The sequence below is a fragment of the Filicampus tigris genome, chromosome 1, assembly GCF_054856515.1.
Source record: "Filicampus tigris isolate MCC_2025a chromosome 1, RoL_Ftig_1.0, whole genome shotgun sequence".
NCBI classification, from domain to species: domain Eukaryota; kingdom Metazoa; phylum Chordata; class Actinopteri; order Syngnathiformes; family Syngnathidae; genus Filicampus; species Filicampus tigris.
This window is the reverse complement of record NC_141217.1, coordinates 29854509-29882357: the sequence shown is the minus strand read 5'-3', so window position 1 is coordinate 29882357 and position 27849 is coordinate 29854509. Positions and strand designations below refer to the sequence as shown.

At 41.4% G+C, this 27849-nt stretch overlaps 1 protein-coding gene across 1 annotated transcript; it reads left to right on the top strand.

Moving 5' to 3' along the window:
- The first annotated feature begins 102 nt into the window (after positions 1-102).
- Positions 103-27849, top strand: LOC147153501 (dynein axonemal heavy chain 12-like). Its single transcript, XM_086030996.1, is given in 73 exon segments — positions 103-236; positions 1879-1952; positions 2039-2165; positions 2286-2312; positions 2405-2594; positions 2685-2754; positions 3080-3238; positions 3323-3518; positions 3683-3871; positions 3964-4117; positions 4201-4292; positions 4378-4556; positions 4635-4770; positions 4902-5027; positions 5116-5250; positions 6564-6757; positions 6838-7081; positions 7157-7342; positions 7419-7619; positions 7727-7921; positions 8008-8129; positions 8236-8611; positions 9446-9565; positions 9858-10014; positions 10116-10288; positions 10376-10528; positions 10611-10850; positions 11021-11266; positions 11359-11478; positions 11600-11709; positions 11839-12022; positions 12095-12235; positions 12309-12392; positions 12535-12723; positions 12839-12958; positions 13093-13281; positions 13367-13518; positions 13602-13740; positions 13819-13985; positions 14080-14335; positions 14426-14722; positions 14886-15064; positions 15257-15449; positions 15542-15703; positions 18562-18756; positions 19113-19246; positions 19322-19484; positions 19815-19895; positions 19991-20167; positions 20248-20379; positions 20503-20592; positions 20679-20819; positions 20896-21137; positions 21217-21364; positions 21452-21597; positions 21781-21995; positions 22086-22278; positions 22365-22557; positions 22644-22816; positions 23071-23211; positions 23306-23464; positions 23578-23873; positions 23951-24204; positions 24287-24427; positions 24519-24656; positions 24729-24962; positions 25064-25252; positions 25450-25553; positions 25623-25827; positions 25895-26032; positions 26141-26232; positions 26318-26385; positions 26997-27849. Coding segments are annotated over 73 exon segments (11943 nt in total). The 5' UTR covers positions 103-209; the 3' UTR covers positions 27188-27849.

The window sequence follows — 27849 nt, the reverse complement described above, 5'->3', positions numbered from 1 at the left end:
CTTAGCACTACTAATACTACTACTAATACTACGTCAGTGTATACGTCTGACGTCAACTACGAGGGCACGTGGTGTGTCTTTATACAGACGCGAATCATTAGTCTGTCGTCAATGGTCACTCAAAAATGTTTTGTAAACATAACCGTCATCAATTGTGTTTCGCTTCACTAGTCAAGTTTAGATTGAATTAGCTTCTCAGTACCAGAAAGATGGCAACGGAGAAGCATGATCAAGTGGTGAGTTTATTTTTTAATTGAGAATGTCATAAGTTTGATGATCATTTGATTATAAATATTATTTTAATCTAGCCTACTGTGGCATACTTTACTTATACAGTCAAAATGGGAACACTTTTCAGAATTATATTAGTAAACTTAAGTAGACTGTTTATATACGGTATTGTGCAAGTGTTGAGGCATTGAACGTTAAAAACAAGTGTGATTTTTTTTTTCACGATAATAAAGTCTTTTGCCAGTGCAAGCCAAATGTATATGAGTTCAGACCAGATATTGTTGTCTAAAAAGATGAGTAGGTTTATATTTTATGGACGACCAAAACTGCCAAAATTAAAAATAAATAAAAGTGAAAATAAATACAAATATAAAGAAATGTAATAGAAAGTAAAATAAAATAAAATATAAATACATTGATATCTAACTGTATGTACATATTTATTTTTGTATTTATTTTCACATTTATTTTGCTATTTGTATTTGTAAATGGCGGCACGGTGTTCAACTGGTTAGCACATCCGCCTCATAGTTCAGAGGTCGTGGGTTCGATTCCGGCCCTGGCCTTCCTGTGTGGAGTTTGTATTTTCTCCCCGTGCCTACGTGGGTTTTCTCCGGATACTCCAGTTTCCTCCCACATTCCAAAAACATGCATAGTAGGTTAATTGATCACTCTATATTGTCCCTAGGTGTGGTTGTGAGTGTGGTTGTTTGTTTGTTTCTGTGTGCCCTGTGATTGGCTGGCAACCAGTTCAGGGTGTACCCTGCCTACTGCCTGAAGATTACTGGAATAGGCTCCAGCACACCCGCGACCCTTGTCAGGATAAGCGGTATAGATAATTGATGGATGCTATTTTTTAATTTTTTTTTTTGTATTTATTTTGACTTTTGTTGTACTATATATGTTTTGTTGTTCTTATTTCCATATGTATTTTTTGGTTACTTTTTAAAAATATATATTTTTCAAGTATATTTTTTATTTTCACTTTCATTTATATATTTTTGATTTTGGCAGTTTTGGTCCTCTGTAAATGCAGAAGATAATGTCATTCAAATGAGGGGGCGGTCCCAAGTGTTTCTTGGGTTGAACTATTCGCCTTTTGGGTAGCTGATGGTGCTTGCGGCAGTGACGTGTCAACATCAACCAATAGGCGAATAGCTCAACTCAAGACACACTTAGGACCGCCCTCTCATTTGAATAACATTTCCTTCTGCATTTGCAGGAGGACCGAAACTGCCAAAATAAAAGATAAATAAATAAAAATGAAAATAAAAAATATACTTGACAAAAAAAAGTTTTAAAAATATATGGAAATAAGAACAACAAAAAATATGTAGTACAAAAAAAAAAGTCAAACTAAATTCCAAAACAAAAAAAGATTTAAAAACAAAAAAATAGCAAAATAGATGTGAAAATAAATACAAAAACAAATATATACATACACTTAAATATCAATTTATTTATATTTCCTTTTATTTTTTCGATTACATTTCTTTAGATCTGTTTTTATTTTCACTTTTATTTATTTTTAATTTTGGGAGTTTTGGTCCTCCATAATATCTATTATCGTTAGGTAAAATAAACTACACCTATCTCCTGACCTTTGCTTAAATTACGACAACGTATATGTTTATCCATGTCAATAAGCAATCGACATCTCACAATAAAATTCTGGAGCAACGATGGAGAAAAGTGCAACAACAGCGACTCCATTTACCAATGTATGTATTCAGGTCAATCGTCAATACTTGGTCATATCAATAGCAATCCTTGCATGCGCTACCAATGACTGTCACTCAAATTGTAGGCCAATTGGCTTCCTGCAAAGTGGCAGCTCCATGGCTGTGTCTCAAGCAGTGGAGGCTTACAAACAGAACAAAGAGAGGGGGAGAGTTGTGCGCAGCCCATCACCAGAGCCTCAATTCCCTCCAAGTGTAAGCTGGATCTCCCGAGAGTATTCTTACAAACCAATGTTCACACGACTGTCACAAATCATACATAATTGTAAATATGAAAGAAATGTAATTTGTTATATTTCAATATTTGGATTACAGATGCAAAGTGAGGATCGGAAGCACAGAGTGAGTTTCCTTTTTGAAAGCGAATTGCAGTTGTGGAGTCGTGAGTGTTGATTCAAAAAACGGAGTCACCTACTGTATTTCTTTGTGTGCAGATGAACTACATATTCTTGAAGCAGTGTGTAGAAAGCCGCCCAGTCATTCCAATCCCGCAAGAGTGGTTGGATTCCATCGATGGTCAAATCCCTCCTCAACTTAAAGACAGTCCTCAGAAAAACAAAATCCTGCACCAGCTGTTCACAGAAGTCATCAACAACTTCCATGACGTTATCATCAAACACACAGGTATTGACAATTAGAAGTGTGTGCTGTGTGTAAACCTACATCTGTATAGAATGGTCTAAAAACACCACAAATCACACGCATTCGTTTAAGTGGAGACATTCCTGAAGGATCCAGAATATGAAGAACCTGCTCCGGAAAAGCAGACGTCTCTTCCACTTGAGTGAGTGTTTTATGACCACATGTGATTAGTCCTCATTGAATCTACAATAGAGCAGGGGTGTTCAAGTCCGTACCTCAAGAGCCCCTATCCAGCCTGTTTTTCATCTCTCCCTGCCTGCAACACACCTGATTCAAATGATCCTCTCATCACCTAGCTTTGCTCAAGCCTGATAAAGACTGTAATCATTTGTACCAAGTGTGTTCAGGTAGGGAGAGATGAAAAACAGGCTGGCTAGAGGCTCTTGAGGACCTGACTTGAGCACTCCTGCAATATAGCCATCAATGGAGTTTGTTTGACATCTTCATAAAATGATTTGCTTCTGTAGTATTCTTGAATTTTCCCAAACACGACACGAGACCTTTGTCACAAACCGGAAGTTCATGAAGGCAAATTTGCACATTCTACATCCCATAATGCAAACTGTTTTGGAAATTGGACACGCAACCTTTTCTTCAATGGCCTTGGTGGATCTAACAGGATATAGGTATGTATACGGCCTGAATAGAAAGAACGTCATATAAACAAGTACCCGTGCTGTTGAACAAAGTTGTACATTATTGTTTTTCAGGGCTTTGGGACCTGTTGATGGCAAAGCGTTGCATAAAGACCTGGCTGTAGAATGTGAGACAGCTGAGGAACATATCATGAATACCTGGTTCCCTAAAGTCATCAATTTACTGACAAGTCCAAAAACACTGAGTTCAGTGAAAGAAAATGTCATGGAAGCCTTCTTTGACTGCGCATGCACCCTCATCTCCAATCAGGTGGAGTTCTGCCACCATACATAATCCAACATTCTTTGTCTTTTTACAGTTTTTCTTTGGCTTCAGTTTTCCACAGATTGGTTCATTTACTTCATTGAAACAGTCTGCACGCTTTCTCTTCTAATGACAATTGTCTGTCCTATTTGTCCTCTCCAAATTCCCAGCTGAAAGCTCTGCTTCAGAGGAGTGTGGAAGGGTTCGTCTACCCATTTCATCCGGACAACTACCACTTCTTACCCATTTTTCATATGTCCCTGACATTTAATGATGAAAAGATGGGAACGTACCCCACCTTACAGGAACTTGAAGCAGATGTTTTTGAAATTCTTAATGTCATTACAAACACACTGCAGGTGAGCTCACGTGTCATAGATCTTTTTGGGTCAAATCCTCCCCACTCCAATCAGCATATTTAAGTGTATTTAGAGATGGTTTTGATCCACAGAAAGTGCAGACAGTTCAGTCATGGCTGGCAGAATCCACATCTGTGTTTGTGGATGCCAAAGCCCCTGATCATACACTTGCATGGGCTCATTTCACTGTAACAACAACTGTGCGCAAGCATCTAGAAGAACCTGACCGATACTTTCAGAATTATGGTGATGGAAATAAAATATCAAATCATTTTATCATCTACACAATTATTTCATAGCATCCTTTCTAACATCCAGTTATTTTGTAGTTGACAACTATGACTGGTTAGTCAATGGAACTGCTCAGACACGAGTTGAGACTTTTGTTGAAGAAACTCACTCATTTGCTGAATATATTAAGGTGAGAATTCACAACTTCAGAAGTGAACTGATCACTTGGTCACATCCCTGACGACTGTCATGTGCGATGTGAATATGTTTTCCAGCAAGTGGAAGAGTTTCGTGACTTGTCAAGGAAGCTTGGCAACCTCCCAACAACGGTTCACTTTCCAATGGTCCAATTGTATTGTGAGGATCTGAACCAGGGACTGTCTAAAAAAGCAAAAACATGTGCTGAAATACTCATCAGCAACATGAAAGCTAAACACACTGAGCAAAATTTACAGTGAGCCTTATTCTTATTGAAATGTGTCCCTTCCTGGTGAACCTTTACTTCATGGAAGTGTTTTATTTCTGTTGAAAGGATCATCTCAGATTTTGAAACCATCCGAGAAACTGCTTTGAATGTACCAGAGACTACAGATGAAATGGCAAAGATGATTGAATACATTGAAATAACCAAGACAAAGGGCATTGCACTTCTTCATGAAAGGATAAAGGTACAATTTATAGATGTACCGTACTTATTTCTTGCATATTGTTGTTCCACTTGTGTAATTGTTTTTTCAATCACAAAAGCGCCATCATTCATTCATTTCAATCTAATGTTTTTGTTCTCATAATCTGGCAGAAAGCCTACAGCAGACTGAGCTACCTTCTAGATGTTCACATATTTGAACCGGAAGATCTTGAACTAAACTCAACTGTCTTTATGTGGCCATTAAAAATCCTAGAGGTGTTTGAACTCAGCGAGGAGGTAATACTCCTGTCTGATTCAACGTTTGTATTAAAAGATTTTATTTTCAAGTATAATTATGCAATGGATATACTGTGTGTGTGTTTAGGTTTTCCAGGAAGCAAAGAGGAAAGGGGAGAAGGAGATGCTTGCTAAAAGAGAAAGGGTCATTCTTCACCTGGTCAAGCTGAAACGAAGGGTTGACGAGTTCCCTCACTGCTCTGAGCTTGATATGATGCAGCAGGTACAATCGTTTGTGTTTGGAGTCCTTGAAGGGTGTTGCTGGAGAGCGCTCCTCCTGGGGACTCCATCGTTCTGCTGGGGGAATTCAATGCTCACGTGCGCAATGACAGTGAGACCTGGAAGGGGGTGATCGAGAGGAACCCCCCGATCTGAACCCAAGTGCTGTTCAATTACTGGACTTTTGTGCTAGTCTTGTCCATAACGAACACCATGTTCAAACATGAGGGTGTTCATATGTGCGCTTGGCACCAGGACACCCTTGACCATGGTTCAATGATCAACTTTGTAGTCATGCCATTGGAATTGCAGCCACATGTTTTGGACATTCGGGTGAAGAGAGGGGCGGAGTTGCCAACTGATCATCACCTGGTGGGGTGTTGGCTACGATGGCAGCTGAAGATGCCGGTCCAACCTGGCAGAGCCAAACATATTGTGAGGGTTTGCTGGGAACGCGTGGCAGAATCATATGTCAGAAAGGGTTTCAACTCCCTCCTCCGGCAGGACTTTGCCATTCTGTATAGATGCCGGTCAATGGCAGTGAATGAGTTAATATACGTGTCCATTAAGTCTCTTTACAATTTTAAGAATTTATTACAAAGGCAGTTGATAAGGTAATCCAACCACATTCTGCCTGAAGTCAGCTGCGATAGGCCCCAGCATGCCTGTGATCCTTGTGAGGATGAAGTGGTTCAGATAATGGCTGGATGGATGTTTTATTTTTGTCAGTGTTCATTAAAGTTTTTAATCACATTGACCACAACATTATGGACTGCTTGTTTGTCAGTTCCTCAATCAAACATTTTCAGTCTAGTGGACTGGAAGGGATGGGCCAGTTGCTCTCCATATTCACCAGATATCACTTATTTGGACTTCTTTGGAGTTATGTTAAAAATATTGTATATCGAACATAGATGAATGTCTTCATGTATTTCGTACAACTAATGGTGCCTATGCAGAGGTGTGCTGAATCAGATAAATATCAACTGCCTTTGTAATAAATTCTTAAAATTGTAAAAACACTTTATGGACACCCTGTACTATGGTGCTTGAATATTTTGAACATTGTAAGCATGGAGAATGTATTTAAATTCCAAATTTGTACATATAATTTATACGGTAAGCAGTGTTTGGGATTACGAAATTGAGATATATGATCTTTCAATTTATAGTCTGCAGAGTGAGCAGCAGTATTGGAAGTACAGTGAGTTTTGAAAGATTTTTGCTGCAGTCTTATAAAAGAGTTGGAATAATCCTACCTAGTGCTATAAAAGAATGATACTACGATTTAAACCCTTTCATTTATCATTTGGACAGTATATGGCAGATGTCAGAACAGTTCAGACCCTTCTACAGGAGGCTGAGGAGGCAATTGAAGACATCCACAAAGATGAAACCTTTCATGAATGGGACCAGTCATTTTACCCAGATGTTGAGATTATCAGACAGAATATTGAGCCATATCAAAAATTGTTTTCGTTTATACTGAGATGGCAGCGTGCAGAGAGCAGGTTTGCTTTCAGTTCTATACACTTGGTGATGTAATTACAGAATTTCCATTAAAGCCTTCTAATATCTTTTCTGTGCACAGTTGGATGGATGGTTCTTTCCTGGAACTAGATGGTGAAGGAATGGAAGTCAAAGTGGATGAGTTCTTCAGGGAGATCTTCAAGACGCTGAAGTATTTTCAGCAGAAAAAGAGTAAGAGCGAGCAGGCTACGAAGAAGATAAGTACTGGAACAACCAGACGACGACGTGGTGAAGAAGAAGCCAAAACGGAGAGTCCTACAATTGTCTTGTGCTCCACTGTACTAGAGCAGGTCAAAGAGTTCAAGGTAGGCAACGTTAACTCTGAGTAAGATTTCATGGTCATTTTTGGTAAGTATAAACCATTGTGTTTTTGATGATAGGAACATACTCCTTTACTGATAGTCCTGTGTAATCCGGGCATTAGAGATCGCCACTGGCAGCAGATGTCAGACATCGTTGGGTATGATCTCACTCCCGATGCTGGTACAACACTACGCAAAGTTCTCAAACAAAACTTAAATCCTTACCTGGAAGAGTTTGAGTCAATCAGTGCTGCTGCAAGTAAAGTAAGTGTTCTTGCACTTTTACATTTCAGAGGAAAATAGGTTCACTTATATATCTCCTCTTATTTGCATGTCACAGGAGTTTTCCATGGAGAAAGCCATGAAAAACATGGTTACTGTTTGGGATGGTGTGTCTCTCAATCATCAGCCTTACAGAGACACTGGTGTGTCTATTCTGACTGCGTTGGATGAAATTCAGGCATTGCTAGATGACCAGATTGTGAAAACGCAAACAATGAGGAACTCACCATTTATAAAGCCCCTTGAAAATGAGATAAGGGTTAGTTTCAGTTGCATTAGCATCATGACAACACAGTGTTTTATTTGACTCGCGGAATTATGGTGAATGTCTTTTACCAAAGATTTTGATCTCTGTTTGGTGATTAGGTTTGGGAGGAGCGTCTTCTTCGTATCCAGGAAACCATTGATGAGTGGCTGAAGGTGCAGGCACAATGGCTTTACCTTGAGCCTATATTCTGTTCTGCCGACATCATGCAGCAGATTCCAGAAGAAGGACGACTCTTCCAAATTGTTGACAAAAACTGGAAAGAGGTCATGAGGCACTGTGTTAAGGATTCAAAGGTAGCTGTCTACATATGCTATCACTGTGTTCTGTCAATAGCTTGTGGTCTATGGATGACAACAATTGTGAAATTGTCTTCTACCAGCTTCTGGAGGCAACCTCAATGCCTGGCCTTCTTGAGAAACTAATAGAGTCCAACGCCCACCTAGACACCATCATGAAAGGACTGAATGACTACCTGGAGAAAAAGCGTCTCTTTTTCCCAAGGTGAACAATGCAATGTCATTTTTCGATCAACTATAGAGGGTTTTTTTCTAATCCCAAATATCAATGCCAAGTGTTAATAATTGTTGCATTGGTGATTGTCACCCAGGTTCTTCTTTTTGTCCAATGATGAAATGCTGGAAATTCTTTCTGAGACCAAGGATCCACTGCGTGTACAGCCCCATCTGAGGAAGTGCTTCGAGGGAATTGCCAAGCTAGACTTCCTACCAAATCTCGATATTCAGGTAGGCATTCACAAAGTGCACATGCTGCATAGCAGCAGTACACTTGGTTGATAGACATTCCTCAGATGCTGACTGTTTTTCTTTTGAACTCAGGCCATGTACAGCAGCGAAGGAGAGCGAGTTGCCCTCATCGCACTCATATCTACAGCTGAGGCCCAAGGAGCAGTGGAGAAGTGGCTGGTACAAGTGGAAGACTTGATGATTCGCAGTGTCAGAGATGTAGTGGATCGCTCCAGAACAGTGAGAGCACGCAACTGAAATACATCACATGTGAATTTTTATGTATTTTTTTTAATGCAAGGAACTCCTTTGTGTGAATATTCACTCCACAAAATTATAAAGCCAACACTTTTGTTTTCGGCTCCTATTTTTCATGAATAGAATTAAACATAAGAAGATGGCAATTATTGTCCAGGTATGCTGTGGGCTTGTGAAAAAATAACCTCCTTTAAAATGTACACCAAAAGTCCACAGAGGATGTAGTAGGAGAGGTGTGTGGAGTGTTCATCGTTTATCTGAATGTCAATTTTACCACCTTTACCATCTATAACGGTGGAAATTATCGTCTGTTTTACTTTATGGCCACTCAGAGGCTCACGTTCATCTTTAGTGAAATGTCTTTCAGACTCAGATTTTTTTTAAAAATATCGATATTGACACCTAACTAAGACCTAGCAATGAAAGAGGTTGTGCTCCACATCTGAGAGAATTCATGATTGTTTTGCTTTCCTGCTGTATTTGTAATTTTGAAACCTATGACTTCGGATTAGGGCAAACAGGACTGCTTTATTCGTTTGTCCAGTGTAGATACTGTAGGTTGTTGTTATCCTTTCGGCTTTTCCCCTCAAGGGTCGCCACAGCGAATCAAGTGCACGCTTGATTCGCATAATTGATTTGGCAAAGCATTTACGCCAGATGCCCAACCCTATTAGCAGGGCACACACACAGACACCATCACTGAGCTGGAATCGATCCCACGCTGCCCGCACACAACTCGGGCGCGTGTACCACAACACTATTAGTGACTCTCAGTGTAGATACCATAGGTATCAAGTGGAATTGTTGTTTTCACAGGCCTATGCTGAAACCCCACGGAACCAGTGGGTGAAGGAGTGGCCTGGCCAGGTTGTGATATGTACCTCACAAATGTTCTGGACCTTGGAGGTGCATGAAGCCATCAGGGGAGGGACCGAAGTAAGGTTTAGTTTTCCTTTTTCCATCCATCCATTCTCTGAACCGCTTTATCCTCACGAGGGTCGCAGATGTGCTGGTGCCTATCCCAGCTGACGTCGGGCAGTAGGCGGAATACAACCTGAAATGATTATTTACAGTAAATGATACTAAAGATGATGAAGATGAAGATGTTTAAAATTAAATGTTTTACTAAAGAGACTTTAATAGCCTTTTTCACCTTATGTGACATTTCATTAAGTTTAAAAAGTAAACAACAATAGATATGTAACCATGTCTTTGCTGGCCTCAACAGGGTGTGAAAAACTACTACCAGGAACTCCAGAAACAGCTGACCGACATTGTGGGGTTGGTGAGAGGGAAACTACCCAAGCAAACACGGATTACTTTGGGAGCGCTGGTGACAATTGATGTCCATGCCAGGGATGTGGTTATGGAGCTAATTGAGCATGGTACCTCATGGCACAAAATACTTTGTTCATTTTGCTGTTACTCCCTTTATGAATTACTCTGTTGAAAAAAGATGCAAATGTATTATTTTAATTTTTTACAGGTGTTGCAAATGAAAACGATTTTAGATGGCTTGCCCAGCTTCGTTATTACTGGAGCACCAACAATGTTCGAGTTCGCATTATAAACTGTGACGTTAAGTATGCCTATGAGTACTTGGGGAACTCTTTTCGTCTGGTCATCACCCCACTGACTGACAGATGTTACAGAACTCTGGTATAAAACAGTGATTAGACATGGGTATCAGTATTTTTTAAATCAATATTTCTCTTCCTTTATGAAATAATTTTAATGCTTTTACAGATTGGGGCGTTTTACCTCCATTTGGGTGGGGCACCTGAGGGTCCAGCTGGAACTGGAAAGACTGAAACCACCAAGGATCTAGCCAAAGCATTAGCTGTGCAGTGTGTGGTCTTCAACTGTTCTGATGGACTGGATTACCTTGCTATGGGCAAAGTAACATCAGACAACAAAAAGTCATATCAGATAATGATTTCTGCTTCTAACAAAGCTCTCCATGTTTTTGTGCATTTTTCAGTTTTTCAAAGGTTTGGCTTCATCTGGAGCATGGGCTTGCTTTGACGAATTCAACCGTATTGAGCTTGAGGTCTTGTCTGTAGTAGCCCAGCAAGTCCTCTGTATCCAGAGGGCTATTGAAATGGACTTGGAGTACTTTGACTTTGAAGGAACCATGCTTAAACTCAACCCTAACTGTTTTGTGTCCATCACAATGAACCCTGGTTACGCAGGGCGCTCTGAACTCCCTGACAACCTGAAGGTCTCCTCACTTAATCCGTTACAATGCATGGGCTATTTTATCGCAAATTGTGTAACAGAATATGGTTGTTTGGGGTCAATAGCATGTGACTGTGAAATTAATCAACATTATCTGATAACTTAAGTTGTTCTGTTTAGCTTAATGTGGTGGCGGCCTTTTATGTTCCTCAGGTGTTGTTTCGAACAGTGACCATGATGGTCCCCAACTATGCCCTGATAGCAGAGATCTCTCTCTATTCATATGGATTCCTCAATGCCAAGCCACTGTCCGTCAAGATTGCAATGACTTACAGGCTCTGTTCAGAGCAGCTCTCCTCCCAGTTCCATTATGATTATGGCATGAGGGCTGTCAAAGCTGTACTTGTGGCTGCAGGCAATCTCAAGCTCAAGTATCCCGACGAAAACGAGGATATACTGGTATTCGTGCTGGGCTTTATACAACCAATGACTTTTTCCCAATACTCCTTGTGTTCTGCTTATTGATGGAGTTTTTCTGTGTTAACGTCTAGCTTCTGAGGTCTATAAAAGATGTTAACGAACCTAAGTTTCTTTCGCATGATATTCCGCTTTTCAATGGAATCACCAGCGATTTGTTTCCTGGCATTACTCTTCCTGAGGCTGACTATGAGGTAAGATGTGCCAATGTCTTACTTATCTACTGTCTCAAATCTCTATGCATGCAGATCCATGCTAGATGGTACAGTATATATAGTATGTGCTGCATATTACATGCAATCATGTCTTCGGCAGTTATTTTTGGAAGCTGCCTTGGAGTGCTGTGAAAAGCACAATGTTCAGTCAACACAGATCTTCTTAGAAAAGATGATCCAGACATATGAGATGATGATAGTCCGGCACGGGTATGCTACTTTTAGAATTCCAGGTTGCTTCATTTGAATGTGTTTTGTTTATTATATTGGACTAGAGAGTATTGTATCCCAAATTGGATCAACTTGGCATTGCATTAGTGTAAAACATTTATGCTTCAGGTTCATGCTGGTGGGAGAGTCATTTTCTGGGAAGACTAAAGTGCTGCATGTTCTTGCTGACACACTGATTCTGATGAATGAAAAAGGCTATGGAGAGGAGGAAAAGGTCATTTTCAGGACATTGAACCCAAAGGCGATCACCATGGGACAGCTCTTTGGACAGTTTGACCTTGTTTCTCATGAGGTGGGACCTTGGATCTATGTTTGAAGTTGAAATCATCTTATTGTCTGTTTCTATTTTCTCTCGCTGTTTTAGTGGACAGATGGTATTGTGGCCAACACATTTCGCGAGTATGCATCGGCTGAAACGCCAGACCGTAAATGGGTAGTGTTTGATGGTCCCATAGATACGTTGTGGATCGAAAGTATGAACACTGTGCTGGATGACAACAAAAAGGTACAGTATACACAGTATGTATAATGAACATAAAGTACTTTTACGAACATCTCTATTTGTATTCACATCACAGTTGTGTCTGATGAGTGGAGAAATTATCCAGATGTCCAATCAGATGAGTCTAATTTTTGAAGCAATGGATCTCTCACAGGCCTCTGTAAGTTTGGAGTTACTGAATGACTTGCAAATATGCTTTAAATAATGTTGCAACAACTTAAACTATCCAATGGGCATTAGCACTCAATTCCAAGTCTAATGACATGATGCTGAGCTTTGAAAAAGTGTCTTTCCCATGGCAGCCTGCCACAGTTAGTCGATGTGGTATGATCTACATGGAGCCTTCTCAATTGGGCTGGGAGCCTTTAGTAATCTCCTGGATGAACACACTGCCTGAGGTTTTGAAAAGTCCTGACCATAACAATCTGCTGCTTGAACTCTTTCACTGGCTACTGCCACCTGTCTTGAGGCTCGTGCGTAAACACTGCAGAGTAAGTATTACCAAACCCTGGAGTAACGAAGATGCAAAAACCCAAAGGCCAAATGACTTTTCACAAATTCAGAAGAAACATGAATGTTGTAATGTCATTATTTTATTTTTGACAGGAAGTTGTGCCCACAACCAACTGGAACAATGCTGTGTCCTTATGTAGACTGTTTGAGATGCTGCTAATTGAACCACTAGAGACGGAGACGAATGATAAAACTATTCGAACTTGGATCTTGGTAAAAATATTCATAATTTGTCACATTATTATTGATAAATTTACAAAAATGCCCTGAATGGCATATTTCCTATACATACATACTGTACTTTTCATTTGACGTTTGCGCACTAGTTGTCTCATTTGGTATTGTAGGCAGCCTTTTCCTTCTCCCTGGTATGGTCTGCGGGTGGCAGTTGTGATACAAAAAGCAGGGAGAAGTTTAGTGAGTTCATCAGGGATACAGTGTCTGGAAAGACGGCCGATCATCCAGTTCCTGATATTGTGGGCAAATGGGAGTGCCCAGTGGATGAGAAAGGCCTGGTGTATGATTATTTCTATGAGGTACCACTGAATTACATCAGTCGGAAATGTTTGTCTTTAAAATCACTACTAATCATTCCTGTGCAATCCAATATCATATCTTCAGTTTAAAGGAAAAGGCAAATGGGTTCACTGGAATGATGCCATCAAAAGTGTCAGCCTAGGGGATAAAACCACCAAAGTGCAGGACATCATTGTACCCACCATTGACTCAGTTCGCTACACCTTCCTAATGGACATTTGCATCACCTATGGAATGTATGATAATATCTTCACAGACATATGAATGGTGTGTATTTGTCAATTTTGTTAACTGTTTCACTATCTTTTTCTCTGCTCAGGCCTTTGCTGTTGGCTGGCCCTACTGGCACTGGAAAGTCAGTGTATGTCATGGAGAAGTTGATGAACGGTCTGGACAAAGACCTCTTTTTACCCCTCTCAATCAATTTTTCAGCCCGCACCACTGCCAACCAAACACAGGTCAGGTGGAACCACTGATGAATATGAATGTTCTTGCAACTTTGACTGGCCTCATTGTCTACTCTTTGTGATTTCCAGAACATCATCATGGCCAAATTAGATAAGCGACGCAAAGGTGTGTTTGGCCCGCCCATGGGAAAGAAATACCTCATATTCATAGATGATGTGAATATGCCAGCACTGGAACAGTTTGGAGCTCAGCCTCCCGTGGAGCTTCTTCGACAGTTTATGGATCACAAGAAGTGGTATGAGCCATTGCCAACTCAATACCAAACAAAGAAGGACATTGAACGGAAGAGGATAAATTCATTGCTTGACTAATCCATTCTTTTCTGGCAGGTATGACCTGAAGGATACCTCCGGCATCAAATTAGTTGACATCCAGGTCATTACAGCAATGGGTCCTCCTGGTGGTGGCAGGAATGCTGTGACATCTCGCTTCCTGCGCCACTTCAACATTTTTAGCATCAATTCATTCAGTGATGAGACCATGGTTCGCATCTTCTCCATTATGGTGGCATTCTATCTCAAGAACAATGAATTTCCACCAGAATATTTTACTATTGGAAGCCAAACGGTGACAGCAACTATGGACGTGAGTGCTCCGGATAGGACCAATACATTCACATGTATTGGCAAACACTTAACTTTCCATTAATTGAGTTTTCCAAATGTGTTTTCAAAGGTGTACAAGCAAGCCATGGACAACTTGCTTCCGACACCAGCCAAGTCTCACTACACTTTTAACTTGCGCGACTTCTCACGTGTTATACAAGGGTGCCTGCTTGTGAAGAGCAAATCTCTGGAGAACAAACGCACTATGATTCGCCTGTTTGTCCACGAGGTCTTCCGCGTCTTCTATGACCGTCTGGTGGACGACAAGGATCGAGCGTGGTTCTATCAGTTGATGACCAAAATCCTCAAAGATCACTTCAATGAAGCCTTTAACCAGGTTTTCGATCACCTGAAACAAGGCAGTAGAGTACGTTGGCTTGCATTTTTTGCTGCTCTAATTGTAGAGTTAGATCTAGGCTGCTCAGGCTTGTCTTTATTTATTATGCTCCAGATCAAAATTTTTGATGTTTCTTTCAAAATGAAACATAAGTTTGAATGTAATTTTAATTTGGCATGTTCTTATTTGTCAGTTGGTCGAGCAAGACATGCAGACTCTGCTGTTTGGCGACTACATGAACCCCGACCTTGAGGCTGATGAACGCTTTTATGCTGAGGTTCCCTCTGTAGAAAGCTTTGCTGAGGTTGTAGAGTCATGTCTTGTTGAATACAACCAGATGAACAAGAGCCGCATGTATCTCGTCATCTTCCGGTAAATCACAATTGTAGCACACTAAGTACTAAATGTACTGAGAGATGTACAGTATATTGTATTAATAACACCTGCATTCATTATGTTTTTTAATGTGAACTTTTCTTAAGATTTTGTGTTTGATGAATGCACACCTGAATAGCATTAACTCGGTGATCTCAATGAATATGTAAGAAATTGTTTCTGATGTAGCTATGTCTTGGAGCACCTGTCCCGTATAAGCCGTGTGTTGAAGCAGCCAGGAGGACATGCCCTACTAGTAGGAGTGGGAGGCAGCGGGCGCCAGTCCATCACTCGTTTGGCGACGTTCATCGCACAGATGAGCCTTTTCCAGCCTGAGATCTCAAAGAGCTATGGCATGGTTGAGTGGAGAGATGACCTCAAGGTCAGTGATGCACTTGTAATCTGCATAGATCACAAGTGTTATGACATTTGGTCTCTGATTGCAATGTAACACTTTTTAACATCTCATTACAGAAGCTGCTCAAGGATGCAGGGGTGAAGGGTAAAAGAATCGTATTTTTGCTCACTGATGCTCAGATCAAAGATGAGGCTTTTCTAGAAGATGTAAACAGTGTCCTGAACACAGGAGAGGTGCCCAATATGTTTGCTATGGATGAGAAACAGGATATCATTGAGGTATGACATTAATATTAGTACTTGCACAGTGTATTTGCAACGTATTCGTACAGTGGACTCATGAACACTTGCCTTAACTGAGGCCAATGAGACCTCCAGTTTTTTGCATGTTGTTCTGTATTCTTTTGTGACCTCCTGGAGGTGTCCGCGCCGCATGCTTGGAGTAAATTTGGTTGGCTGACCACTAGTGGGAAGGTTCACCACTCTTACTAATTTTCTCGATTTGTGGACAATGGCTCTGACTGAGGTTTGCTGGAGTTCCAAAGCCTTAGAAGTTTCTTTGCAACCTTTTCCAGACTTTCTCATTGTTACTGTTATTCAATTTCTTTGGATTCTGGCATGATGCCTTTCTTTTTGAGATCTTGTTACCTGTTTTAGTTTGTCTGACAGGTACCGTATTTTATTTGGCCATTCGGCGCACTGCATTCTGTAGCCCTCTAGAACCCCCTTTACAATGCATAACTGTCATTAAAATGTGATTAGGTCGTTGGCAGACAGCAGTTTAATCACTAAATACAATTCAGAATGTGTCGTCTGCCGTTTGAATCTCGTGCCCCCTCATCCTCGGCTTTTTACGAAGTTGTGACGTCACAGTAGCCGGAGGATTCAGTAATTACTAATTATGAACGGTCTAATAATGCCCCCTTCTGTCAGGCAGGTGTGTTTCAAAATCCTCTCATTCCAAAACATCGCTCGCCATTGAATGTTCTGTGTTTGTAGCGCATGGAAATTGTATAGTCTATGGTGTAGCAAGCGGTTTAGCCAGAGCTGGGCAGTCCGTCCCGGGGCCGGACCTGTCGGACCCTCCGGCCCGGCCGGATGCCCATTTTTGGAGCGGGGGCTGGGGGCTGACAAATTTTAAAAAAGGGCTGGACTAAGCATGGCCGGAAGTGGATTTTAATCGGCCTTCATGCGTGTGACGTGGTCGCGAGGCGGCCAAATTTAATCTCAGCCTACTCGGCGAAAGGCTTCTTTTTAGGCTTCTTTCTTCTCCCGCATGGGCGCGAGCGACAACTGCCGCATTGATTCACATGATCTACGCATTGTGCTGTTGGCGACAGGTCTGCAACACATGCCACACACACATCAGGAATTGTTGCTGCTCTGATCGGTCCATTATGTCACATGTTGCGTTGACATACAGTTTCCCGGGGGGAGATATTTTTTATGAATAAGGGCGGGGGGTCGAGGCCGGAAGGGTACCCAGGTCAAGGGTGGAGGGTCACGGCCGGACGAGCAAAAAAGGGTCAAGTGCCCAGCTCTGGGTTTAGCTATATCTACGTCACTTCCGGTGGCTAGAGCCACGATTCCTCGAGCTTCTATGAGATTCGGAAAAACTCGGAATAAGTAAGTAAAACCTATTTTCTAATCGATCTGTGGTTGAAAACTTGCAGGAAGTGACTTGTATGTATTATAAAACCTATTACAAATGAAAATATGAATTTTAACAGACTCCGAAAAATGTTTGCACCCTGACCTTTAATAGGCACACTATCAATTAACGGGTTGATTTGGGGGAAAAAAAATCATACACAAGGCGCACCAGGTTAAAAGGTGCATTCTTTTTGTGAAGCACTGGATGTTAAATAGTATATTCTAGTATATAGTATATATTTGTACCATATGTGTATTTGATAGATTTTGTGCTTTTATATGTTAGGTTCAGACCGGTCGAAAAATATCGAGTAGCGTCACGTTTTTTGCTTGCTGTTGTTTGCCTTGCAAGCACACTGGGGTTAGAGGGCATTCTATGACAGACGGCAGAAAAAGTTTGACCATCGCGAGCCAATCTGGTGACCAGTGTTTGCGTTAATACTTTGCCTAATGCTAAAGCTATCTTTGTTGACAGTTCAACAGCTGTTAACAAGTCAATGCACTCACTATTATACAACCTTTTTTGCTCAGTCCCAGCAGCTATTGGTATCTGGCTGTGTCATTTACCTCACGCAGGTATGGTGCCACATTCATTTTAACATTGGAAATATGCCGGCAAAAAAGATTAAACCTTCATTTAGATCTATCCAGTTAGTAGGACGACATTTCCCGTTATTCTTTGACATGAGCTGGAAGTACCGTAGTTCTAGTTCCAGTATGACGAAACATGTTAGCAGTCATCCTGCTAGAATGACTATGCGGATGTAATAGGAAGGAATTTTTATTAAAGATGACAAACTGAAAAGCTGACATTCATCCATACATAGGGCACACCGCATTAAAAAGGTGCCCTGTCGATTTTTGAGGGAATTAAAATATTGTAAGTGCGCAATATGGTCACAAAAATACAGTACTATTTCTGTGTCATCTTCCAAACCGCTTATCCCGTAGAGGGTTGCGGGGAGGTGCTGGAGCCTATCCCAGCTGACAACGGGCGAAGGCAGACTACACCCCGTACTGGTCGCCAGCCAGTCGCGGGGCACACACACAGACATCGTCACTGAGCGGGAACCGATCCCACGCTGCCCGCACACAACTCAGGCGTGTGTACCACTACACCATCAGTGACCCCAGTACTATTTCTGATTTCTTTATTCAACAAATCTGGCAGTAATTAGGCCTGGTGGTCGTGTGGCCAGTGAAATTTAACTCACATTTAACTCATAATCTTACAAGGGGAAGAGGGACTCTTACTTTTTTACATAGGGACAAATATGATTGGATTGATAACGGGTACAGAAAATATGTGATATATATGCACACAAAATTAAATAGAAGGGTGCAAATATGTTTTCACAGCACTGTATGGGTTAATGTGTGTTGTTAGGAACCAACTCCATTATTATGCCTTTTATCCTGTTAAACTATTACAAGTATGGAGTTCAAATCTGTATCCACACTGCATATTCTCTTCCCATTTCCAGACAGTACGTCCTATTGCCCAAGCGAAGAATAAGAGTGAAGAGTTAAGCTCTTTAACTCTGTTCAACTACTTTGTGGCACGCTGCAAGCAAAATCTGCACATCGTTGTGGCCTTTAGTCCTATTGGCGATGCCTTTCGTAATCGTCTGCGGCAGTTTCCATCTCTTATTAACTGTTGCACCATTAACTGGTTTCAGGTATGAAATATGTATTATACATTTGAGTTTTTGCTGATGAATAAGTTATGGTATACAAAAAGTTTTCAAAATACATACTTACCGTATATTACGGACTATAAGACGCACCTTTATATAAGCCGCACACACTCTATTTTAAAGAAAATAATGAAGAAAAAAAAAACATATGCAAGCCGCACCTTTATACAACCCACACCTAATTATGTTAAAAAAGTAGATATTTACTGCATTTACAGAACAGATCAGATCCAAGAGAAAATAAAGTACTTTATATGTTGCTTATTATTGGTTGTGGATATACGGGGTTTCATGCTTGTGTTAAAAAGTTGCAAACATTTTTATCTGCACCCTGACAGCCTTGGCCGGAGGAGGCTCTTGAGCGGGTAGCCAACTCTTTTTTGCAGCCGCTGGAGATGAAAGAAAATGAGAGGAAGGAGGTCATACCCATCTGCAAAACATTTCACACCTCTGCCAGCCAACTTTCAATGAGGTGTGACTCACTAAACAGAACTAAAAGTAAGAGTACATAAATTGGCTTCTGTCTACACTTTTCTTTTCTTTGCAGATTCCTTGCTGAGCTAGGTCGTCATAATTATGTTACACCTACATCCTATTTGGAGCTCATGGCAGCTTTCAGTCAGCTCCTCACTAAGAAAAGAGATGCCGTCATGAAGGCAAAGAGGAGATACACCAATGGTCTGGAAAAACTAGCCTTTGCTGAATCTCAGGTATGCATTATGTTACAATTTGATTAGATTCCTTTTCCCGATTTAAATATTTAATGGTGTCAAAGTTGTTGTTTTTTTAAATGAGAGATTATGAGATTGAACATTTTTTCCTCCAACATTGCAAGTTCAAAATAAAGTTATGTAAATTAACTAAATTGTGATGTTGTAATTCAGTGTGGCCTGTTCAAAGATAATTTTTCAGAAATAAATAACAAAAGGGTGACTTTTTTGGTTTTATGCCTGATGGGTGAGGAGGCACTACAAAACTCAGTTTATAACAAAACTATTAACAACCTATGGTATGTCCCCTTTAACACTATGTTCCGTAAGGTTGGTGAGATGAAACTGGAGCTGGTTGAGTTACAGCCCAAACTGGAATTGGCACAGATAGAAAATGAAAAAATGATGAAGGTAGAGACATTGAGCAGCAACAAATCAATATTGCATATTATAACCCGTAAAAATCTACAAAAAAAACATGCAAAGTGTACTGTGATGACCTGTAGGTGATTGCAGTGGAGTCTGTGGAAGTGGAAGCAACAAGTAAACTTGTAAGTGTTGAAGAGGAGGCCACAGCTGTTCAAGCTGCTGAGGCTCAAGCTCTGAAGGATGAGTGTGATAGTGAATTGGCAGAGGCCATCCCTGCCCTGGAGGAAGCAACTGCCGCTTTGAACACCTTAAAGGTGAGAACACCCCTAACTAAGCCAACATTAGCCTTGCATGTGACCTTTTCGCTGATGTTCAGTTACCTTCTTGATTGTAGCCTGCTGACATAACTGTTGTAAAGTCCATGAAAAACCCTCCTGATGGAGTAAAGCTGGTGATGTCAGCCGTGTGTGTAATGAAAGGATTGCCTCCAGACAAGGTGGCAGATCCTGCTGGGTCCGGAAAAAAGGTTTATCCTTTTAAAAGATCACTTAAAAAAACAAACAAAAAAAAACTGCATTTGCATGGCAGAAGCGTCAATGGCATGAAATCATGGCATTTGTTTTACCTTTACCTTTTCTTAATTTCCTAGATTTTGGACTACTGGGGTCCAAGTAAGAAACTATTAGGTGACATGAACTTTTTAAGGGATCTGAAAGAATACGACAAAGACAATATTCCTGTGAGTGTCTATACTGTCAATCGTGATTCTCAGTGCATTAAGAAGAACATTTCAATATATATATCTCTGCTCTCTCTTTATTACAGGAGGAATCTATGCAAAAAATCCGCGCTACCTACATGACTAATCCTGACTTCAGCCCTGCTAAGGTGGCAAAAGCCTCCTCAGCAGCGGAAGGCCTTTGCAAGTGGATCAAAGCAATGGAGTCCTACGACAGGGTGGTGAAGGTGGGACTTAGTTTCTTTTGCTCTCAAAAATGACATGCACTTGTGCATTAAGGTAGACTCAACTCTGTGCTTTTAGATTGTGGCTCCCAAAAAGGCCAAACAAGCAGAGGCTCAGGCGACCTTGGCTGCTGCCATGGCCACACTATCAGAGAAGAGAGCCCAACTAAAGGAGGTTATGGATCGTTTGGCTGACCTGCAAAGAATATCTCAGGAAAAGACAGAGGAGAAGGCCAAGCTGGAAGCCCAGAGGGATTTGTGTCAACAGAAGTTGGAAAGAGCTGAGAAACTCATCGGTGGTCTGGGTGGGGAGAAAACAAGGTGATGAATGGCTCAACATTTTATTTTATGAGTAGAATTATAACAATGGCAGTAGGTAAGTAAATATGTTTTTCCATAGATGGTCCAAGGCTGCTGAAGATCTGCAGAGCACATACGACAACCTTACCGGTGATGTCCTCATCTCTGCTGGTGTCATGGCCTACCTGGGCGCTTTCACTGCCAGCTTCAGGCAGGACTGCACCACTCAATGGATCAAATTGTGTCAAGTAGGTCTTAATTCCTTGATTGACACACAAAGTCTTTCACTTTTATTTCTGACATGTATGGTTGTCCTCATCATTGCATTTCTCTAGTCTAAGAGCATTCCATCATCAGATGACTTCTCTCTCAGTAAGACACTGGGCGATCCCATTAAGATTAGGGCATGGAATATCGCCGGCCTTCCCACTGACTCTTTCTCGATTGACAATGGTGTCATTACCAGTAATTCACGTCGATGGTGAGAAGCCTTTATACAAAGTATGGTAATGCAATGGCTGCATTGCACAGCACTTCTATCTTGAGTCAATTACAAAGCCAGTCAGAAGGAAGACTACACATATTCTTTTTCTGCCGTTATAGTGTTGTGAAACATTTAATAATTCAGACTCAGGACTGTCCTCATGTATCCCTGCTCTTTCAGGCCTCTGATGATAGACCCCCAGGGTCAGGCCAACAAGTGGGTGAAAAATTCTGAAAAAGGAAACAAGTTACACATTATCAAATTAACGGATGATGACTACATGAGAACTTTGGAAAACTGTATTCAGTTTGGCAGCCCCTTGCTGCTGGAAAATGTAGGAGAAGAGTTGGACCCCTCGCTGGAACCTCTTCTTCTCAAGCAAACCTTCAAACAAGGTGCCAAAATTGTCACACGGCTGCAAAAATGGCACCTGAGATTGAAAACAATGTAAAAACCATAATTGATGTCATGCTTGTTTCACCTAGGTGGTGTGGAATGTATAAAACTGGGGGAGAGTGTGGTTGAGTACTCCCCCGAATTCCGGTTCTACATCACCACAAAGCTGAGGAACCCTCATTATCTACCAGAACTGGCCACCAAGGTGTCTTTGCTCAACTTCATGATCACCCCAGAGGGCTTAGAGGACCAGCTGCTGGGGATTGTAGTTGCCAAGGAAAGGTACCGTACTACATTTTTTACCGAGGCTCCACTCAAATTCTTGGGTCTCTTCATCAAAGCTTTCTTCTTCTACATCTGCCTTGCAGGCCAGAGCTCGAAGAGGAGAGAAATGCACTCATTTTACAGTCTGCTGCAAATAACAGGCAACTAAAGGAAACTGAGGACAAGATCCTTGAGACTCTTTCGTCCTCAGAGGGAAATATTCTAGAGGATGAGAGTGCTATTCAGGTCCTAGACTCTGCAAAGATCATGTCCAATGAGATTACAAAGAAACAAAAGGCATGTACTATTTTCAACATGAGTGATCTGTGTTACTGATGTGATGGATTTCTTCTTTGACTGCAATGTCTCAATGAATTCTCCAGATCGCAGAGGAGACTGAGATCATGATAGCCGAGTCTCGAGAGTGTTACAGAGCTATTGCCAAGCATTCGTCCGTCCTGTTCTTCACCATTGCTGACCTGACCAACATAGACCCAATGTACCAGTACTCTCTCAGCTGGTTTGTCAACCTCTACATAAACTCTATCCAAGACAGGTGAGTGATGCACACAATCTTTCTCTGGAAAGGGTGCCATGGGATCACACAGTATCATGACATTTATGAGCCTTTTTTATATTGCCAGCTATTGCTGAAATTTCATAATGCTTGCATGGGATCATAAATTGATATACAGTGTACTTCAGGTCTCATTAGTGGTGGATGAAGACACAAGTTTTAGGTTTTCAGTTGATTACCTGACACCAAGCAACTGGAGTGTTCTGTGAAAAGCCTTTCCTGTTTTTATGTAGTAAAAAGTCGAAGATCCTGGAAAAAAGGGTCATGTACCTGGTCGATCACTTCACCTATAACTTGTTCTGCAATGTCTGTCGCTCTCTGTTTGAGAAGGATAAACTTCTCTTCTCCTTCATCCTCTGCTGCAATCTGCTTCTGTGAGTGTCACAAACCATTTCGGGATGAGAAATGACTTGTTTGGATCATTCTTCTGCCTGGTGTAAATAAAACAAATACTGACATGTCCATCAGAGCAAAAAGTGAGATTGAGTACGCTGACTTGATCTTCTTGATGACGGGAGGCGTGGGCCTGCAGAACACCCTTGCTAATCCTGATCCTAGCTGGCTACAAGATAAGAGCTGGGATGAGATTTGTAGAGCCAATGAGCTTCCTGACTTAAAAGGACTGAAGTGAGAAAATAATTCAATATTTATTTCATTGTTGTGATTTATTTTGGCTGTAGAGTAAGGATAGTATTAAACAGTTTTTAAATTGTTGCACCTTAATTGTGTTTACTCCACAGAGATGCTTTCATTGCAGGCCCAGAACTTTTCAGGCCTGTTTTTGACAGCAAAGAGCCTAGCAATGTTCCTTTGCCCTCACCCTGGGATGATAAACTCAATGAACTCCAGAAGATGATCATTGTCCGCTGTCTCAGGCCTGACAAGATTGTGCCAGCTGTAAACAAATATGTAATAATCAAGCTGGGGAAAAATTTTGTTCAGCCGCCTCCCTTTGACCTAAGCAAGAGCTACATGGACTCTAACGCCACCATCCCGCTGGTGTTTGTGCTTTCTCCTGGTGCTGATCCCATGGCTAGTAGGTTCTGCAGTTTATTTATGAAACTTTATGTAGCACTGACACTCAAAGATTCATGATACATTCACGCTTCACAGGTTTACTGAAGTTTGCAGCTGACAAGGACATGGGTGGGAACAATTTCCAGTCCATTTCCCTGGGGCAGGGCCAAGGACCCATTGCTTCCAAAATGATATCTACAGCCATGCAGAATGGGACGTGGGTGTGTTTGCAGAATTGTCATCTGGCTGTGTCTTGGATGTCTACCCTGGAGAAGATCTGTGAGGACTTTAGTCCTGCAACATGCCACGAAGACTTCCGACTTTGGCTCACAAGTTACCCTTCGCCCAAGGTAACTTTGCAGTATGCCAAACTGTACAGCAATTTGGTTTTATCTAGTTCGAGCCCTGAGGCTGCCTCCTCTCTGAAACCAGTTTCCAGTGACCCTTCTGCAGAATGGAGTAAAAATGACAAACGAGCCCCCAACAGGACTGCGATTAAACATACTGCAATCGTACATGTCAGATCCTGTTTGTGACCAAAACTTCTTCAATAATTGCACAAATAAAGAACTGGTGAGCTAGGGGGTGCTGATTAAACGGGTTGGCCACATTGCAGTAAACACAGGTTCATTTCTTAAACCAGTTCAACTGTATCGGCTCTTAGGTCTGGGAAAAGCTCCTATATGGCCTGTGCTTCTTCCACGCGCTTGTTCAGGAGAGAAGGAAGTTTGGCCCACTCGGCTGGAATATTCCATATGGCTTCAATGAGACTGACCTTCACATAAGTATCAGACAGCTCCAGGTAATCATTCCCACTCATAAAATTGTTCCTGTCACATGCATCCCAAGGCACGTCCTCTGTCTTTCTCTGCAGTTGTTCATCAATCAATATGATGAGGTGCCCTTCGAGGCCATAACTTACTTGACCGGAGAGTGCAACTATGGAGGCCGCGTAACTGACAACTGGGATCGGCGCCTCCTGAACACCATGTTGGCTGACTTCTACAACAGGGATGTTGTGGATAAACCTTCTTATCCTTTCTCTCCAAGCGGTGACTATGTTGCCCCGCCTAAATCTTCCTATGATGACTACCTGCGATTTATCAAGGTAAAGTGTTACATCATACTACATGTAGTCAGTAGTGTGAGTGGTTGGTTTGAGTTTGCGAGCCTTTCAAACAGCGTGACAATATCTTTACGCCGTATCAGGAGCTTCCAGTCAGCCAACACCCAGAAATATTTGGGATGCACGAAAATGTGGACATTTCGAAGGACCTGCAACAGACCAAGTTGTTGTTTGATTCGCTGCTTCTCACCCAGGGAGGTGCCTCTAAGGGAGGAGGTAGCTCTGGGAGTGACAATGCGCTGTATGACATAGCCAATGACATCCTCTCTAAGGTATGATGGAAATATCTTTTCATTTGTCCCTCTCCAAGAGTTGCAATAACATGCCATTATTAACTGCAAAATTTGGTTTTAAGGGAATGGGTGTACATTTGGATTGAGAACTATGCATATAGAATACAATTGCGCAGGTTTTCCCATATACGTCACACATTTTAGAAGTAATAATAGCGTTTATTTAATCTCATCAGCTTCCAAATAATTTTGACATCGAAGTGTCTCTCTCGAAGTACCCAGTGCTCTACAAGGAGAGTATGAACACTGTACTTGTCCAAGAAATGGAGCGCTACAACACGTAAGAGCAAACACACATAGAATTTGAAGTAAAGTCAAACACCTCATCTGACCTGTGTTTCCTTCTCAGGCTTTGTAGTACCATCCGGGTGAGTCTTCAGAACCTACTAAAGGCCCTCAAGGGTTTAGTGGTGATGGATGCAGAGCTGGAGGGAATTGCAAATAGTTTGGCAGTGGGCAAGGTTCCAGAGCAATGGGCCAAACGCTCGTACCCGAGCCTCAAGCCCCTGGGCAGCTACGTTAATGACTTTCTCGCAAGGCTCAAGTTTTTGCAGGTGAGTCACAATTGTCTTGACATGAGAATATCCAATCCATTCTCATATGAATTATATGTGCCCATAGGACTGGTTCAACACTGGTAAACCCAGTGTGTTCTGGCTGTCAGGATTCTTCTTCACCCAGGCCTTCCTAACGGGAGCAACGCAGAACTACGCCAGGAAATACAATGTTCCAATTGATCTGTTGGGCTTTGACTTTGAGGTCAACACACATTTTTTTTCTCCACAATCCAACAGTCAATTATGATCTTTAATACTTATAACAGACTCCTTTGAGCTATTCCATGTGTGATGTGATTTGATCCTTCAGGTTCTACCAGTTGATCAGTCAGACACGCCTCCAGAAGATGGTGTCTACATTAATGGATTGTTTCTTGATGGAGCTCGATGGGACAAAGAAAGGTAGAGGAGACCACAAAGTGGTCTTTTACAATAATGAGCATTATTTGGACGACCACTTGATGTATTGTGTTATTTCTATCTTCAGTGGAGTTTTAGTGGAACAATATCCCAAAATCCTATTTGACACGGTGCCTATTATCTGGATAAAACCGAGTAAGTATGCATTTACATGCATTGAGTACACTAGCATCACAACCACTTGTGTTGTCATGACTGCACGATCTCAACTTAAAGCCAAGTCAACCCAAACATATATTTTTTTCAAGAATATGTCCTTTGCAGGCCCACTTGTTGAAACACAGAAATCTGATTAATAGTGCGTTTGTGGAATATGCGTTAAGCAGCTAAATCCACTCATTTTTAGTCATCTCAGGGGGCGGCCATTTTGTCACTCCGGTCAACTGAAGATGACATCACAGTTCCTCAGGGCTCAGGTAACGACCAATCGTGACTCAGCTTCAGAAAACAGGCGAGCCGTGATTGGTCGTTACCTTAGCCCTGAGCAGTTGTGATGTCATTTTCAGTCGACAGAATGGTCGCCCCCAGGAGATGGCTAAAAACGGGTGTATTAAAACTCTTATTCCACAAACGCAATATTTATCAGAATGCCTGGTTTCAACTCGTGGACCTGCATAGAACATATTCTTCAAAAAAAATTTTTAGGTTGACTTCTCCTTTAAACCAAATTTTTCTTTCTCTCGCTATGATTGTTACGTTGTCTCCATGTTGTCTTAATTTCTTTTATTCTCTTTCCCCTCATGCAGCAAAAGACATCCCGGATGAATCTGACAGTCGCTACGTTTCTCCTCTCTACAAGACCAGCGAGAGGAGGGGCACCCTCTCTACAACGGGACATTCCACCAATTTTGTTGTTCCAATGTTGTTGCCCACAGCCAAGCGCACTCAACACTGGATCAAGCGAGGCGTGGCGTTACTCTGTCAGCTTGATGACTGAGAGTGTCAGAGACCAGTTTGGATTATTTATTTTAATCATATCAAAAAGACAAGATACAGTATGTGCATATAATTTGGTTTTGGTTTTGTATAGGGTTTGATTAGCTACATATATTTTCACACAAACAGTGTAGCAACACATGTAGACCGACAATATAACAATACTCACAGGTAGGGCTGAACAATTCATCGTTTTGAGACCAAAATCACGATTTCAGCCAGACAACGCGATTTCAAGATTGTCAAAGCTGCGTTTTTTTTAAAAAGGCTTTTATCCCCGATGCTCACCAATCAAGGGTATGCTTCTGTGGACAGGTCACACTTGTCATGATTCTGTTTTTGTTTAGATTACATTTGGTTTTGTTTCCGCATGTCTTGTCTTCCTCGTTAGGTTTTGTATCCACCTGTTCTTGTTATCTTGGTCCCTTGTGTTAACCAATCAGCTCCCTGCAACCACTTGTTTTGTCCAGGTGTTCCATGTTAACTCGTCAGCTTACTTGTACTTAGTTCCCTGGTTTCTGTCAGTCTTTGTCGGATTGTTGTCACTGTCATGTTGTATTGTTTCCTAGTGTTTCTTTGTTACTTTGAGTTTTGGATTTTTCAGGACCTTGTTTATGCAGTTTTTTTGTTAATAAATAATTTTGTTCAGTAAGCTGTGCTACT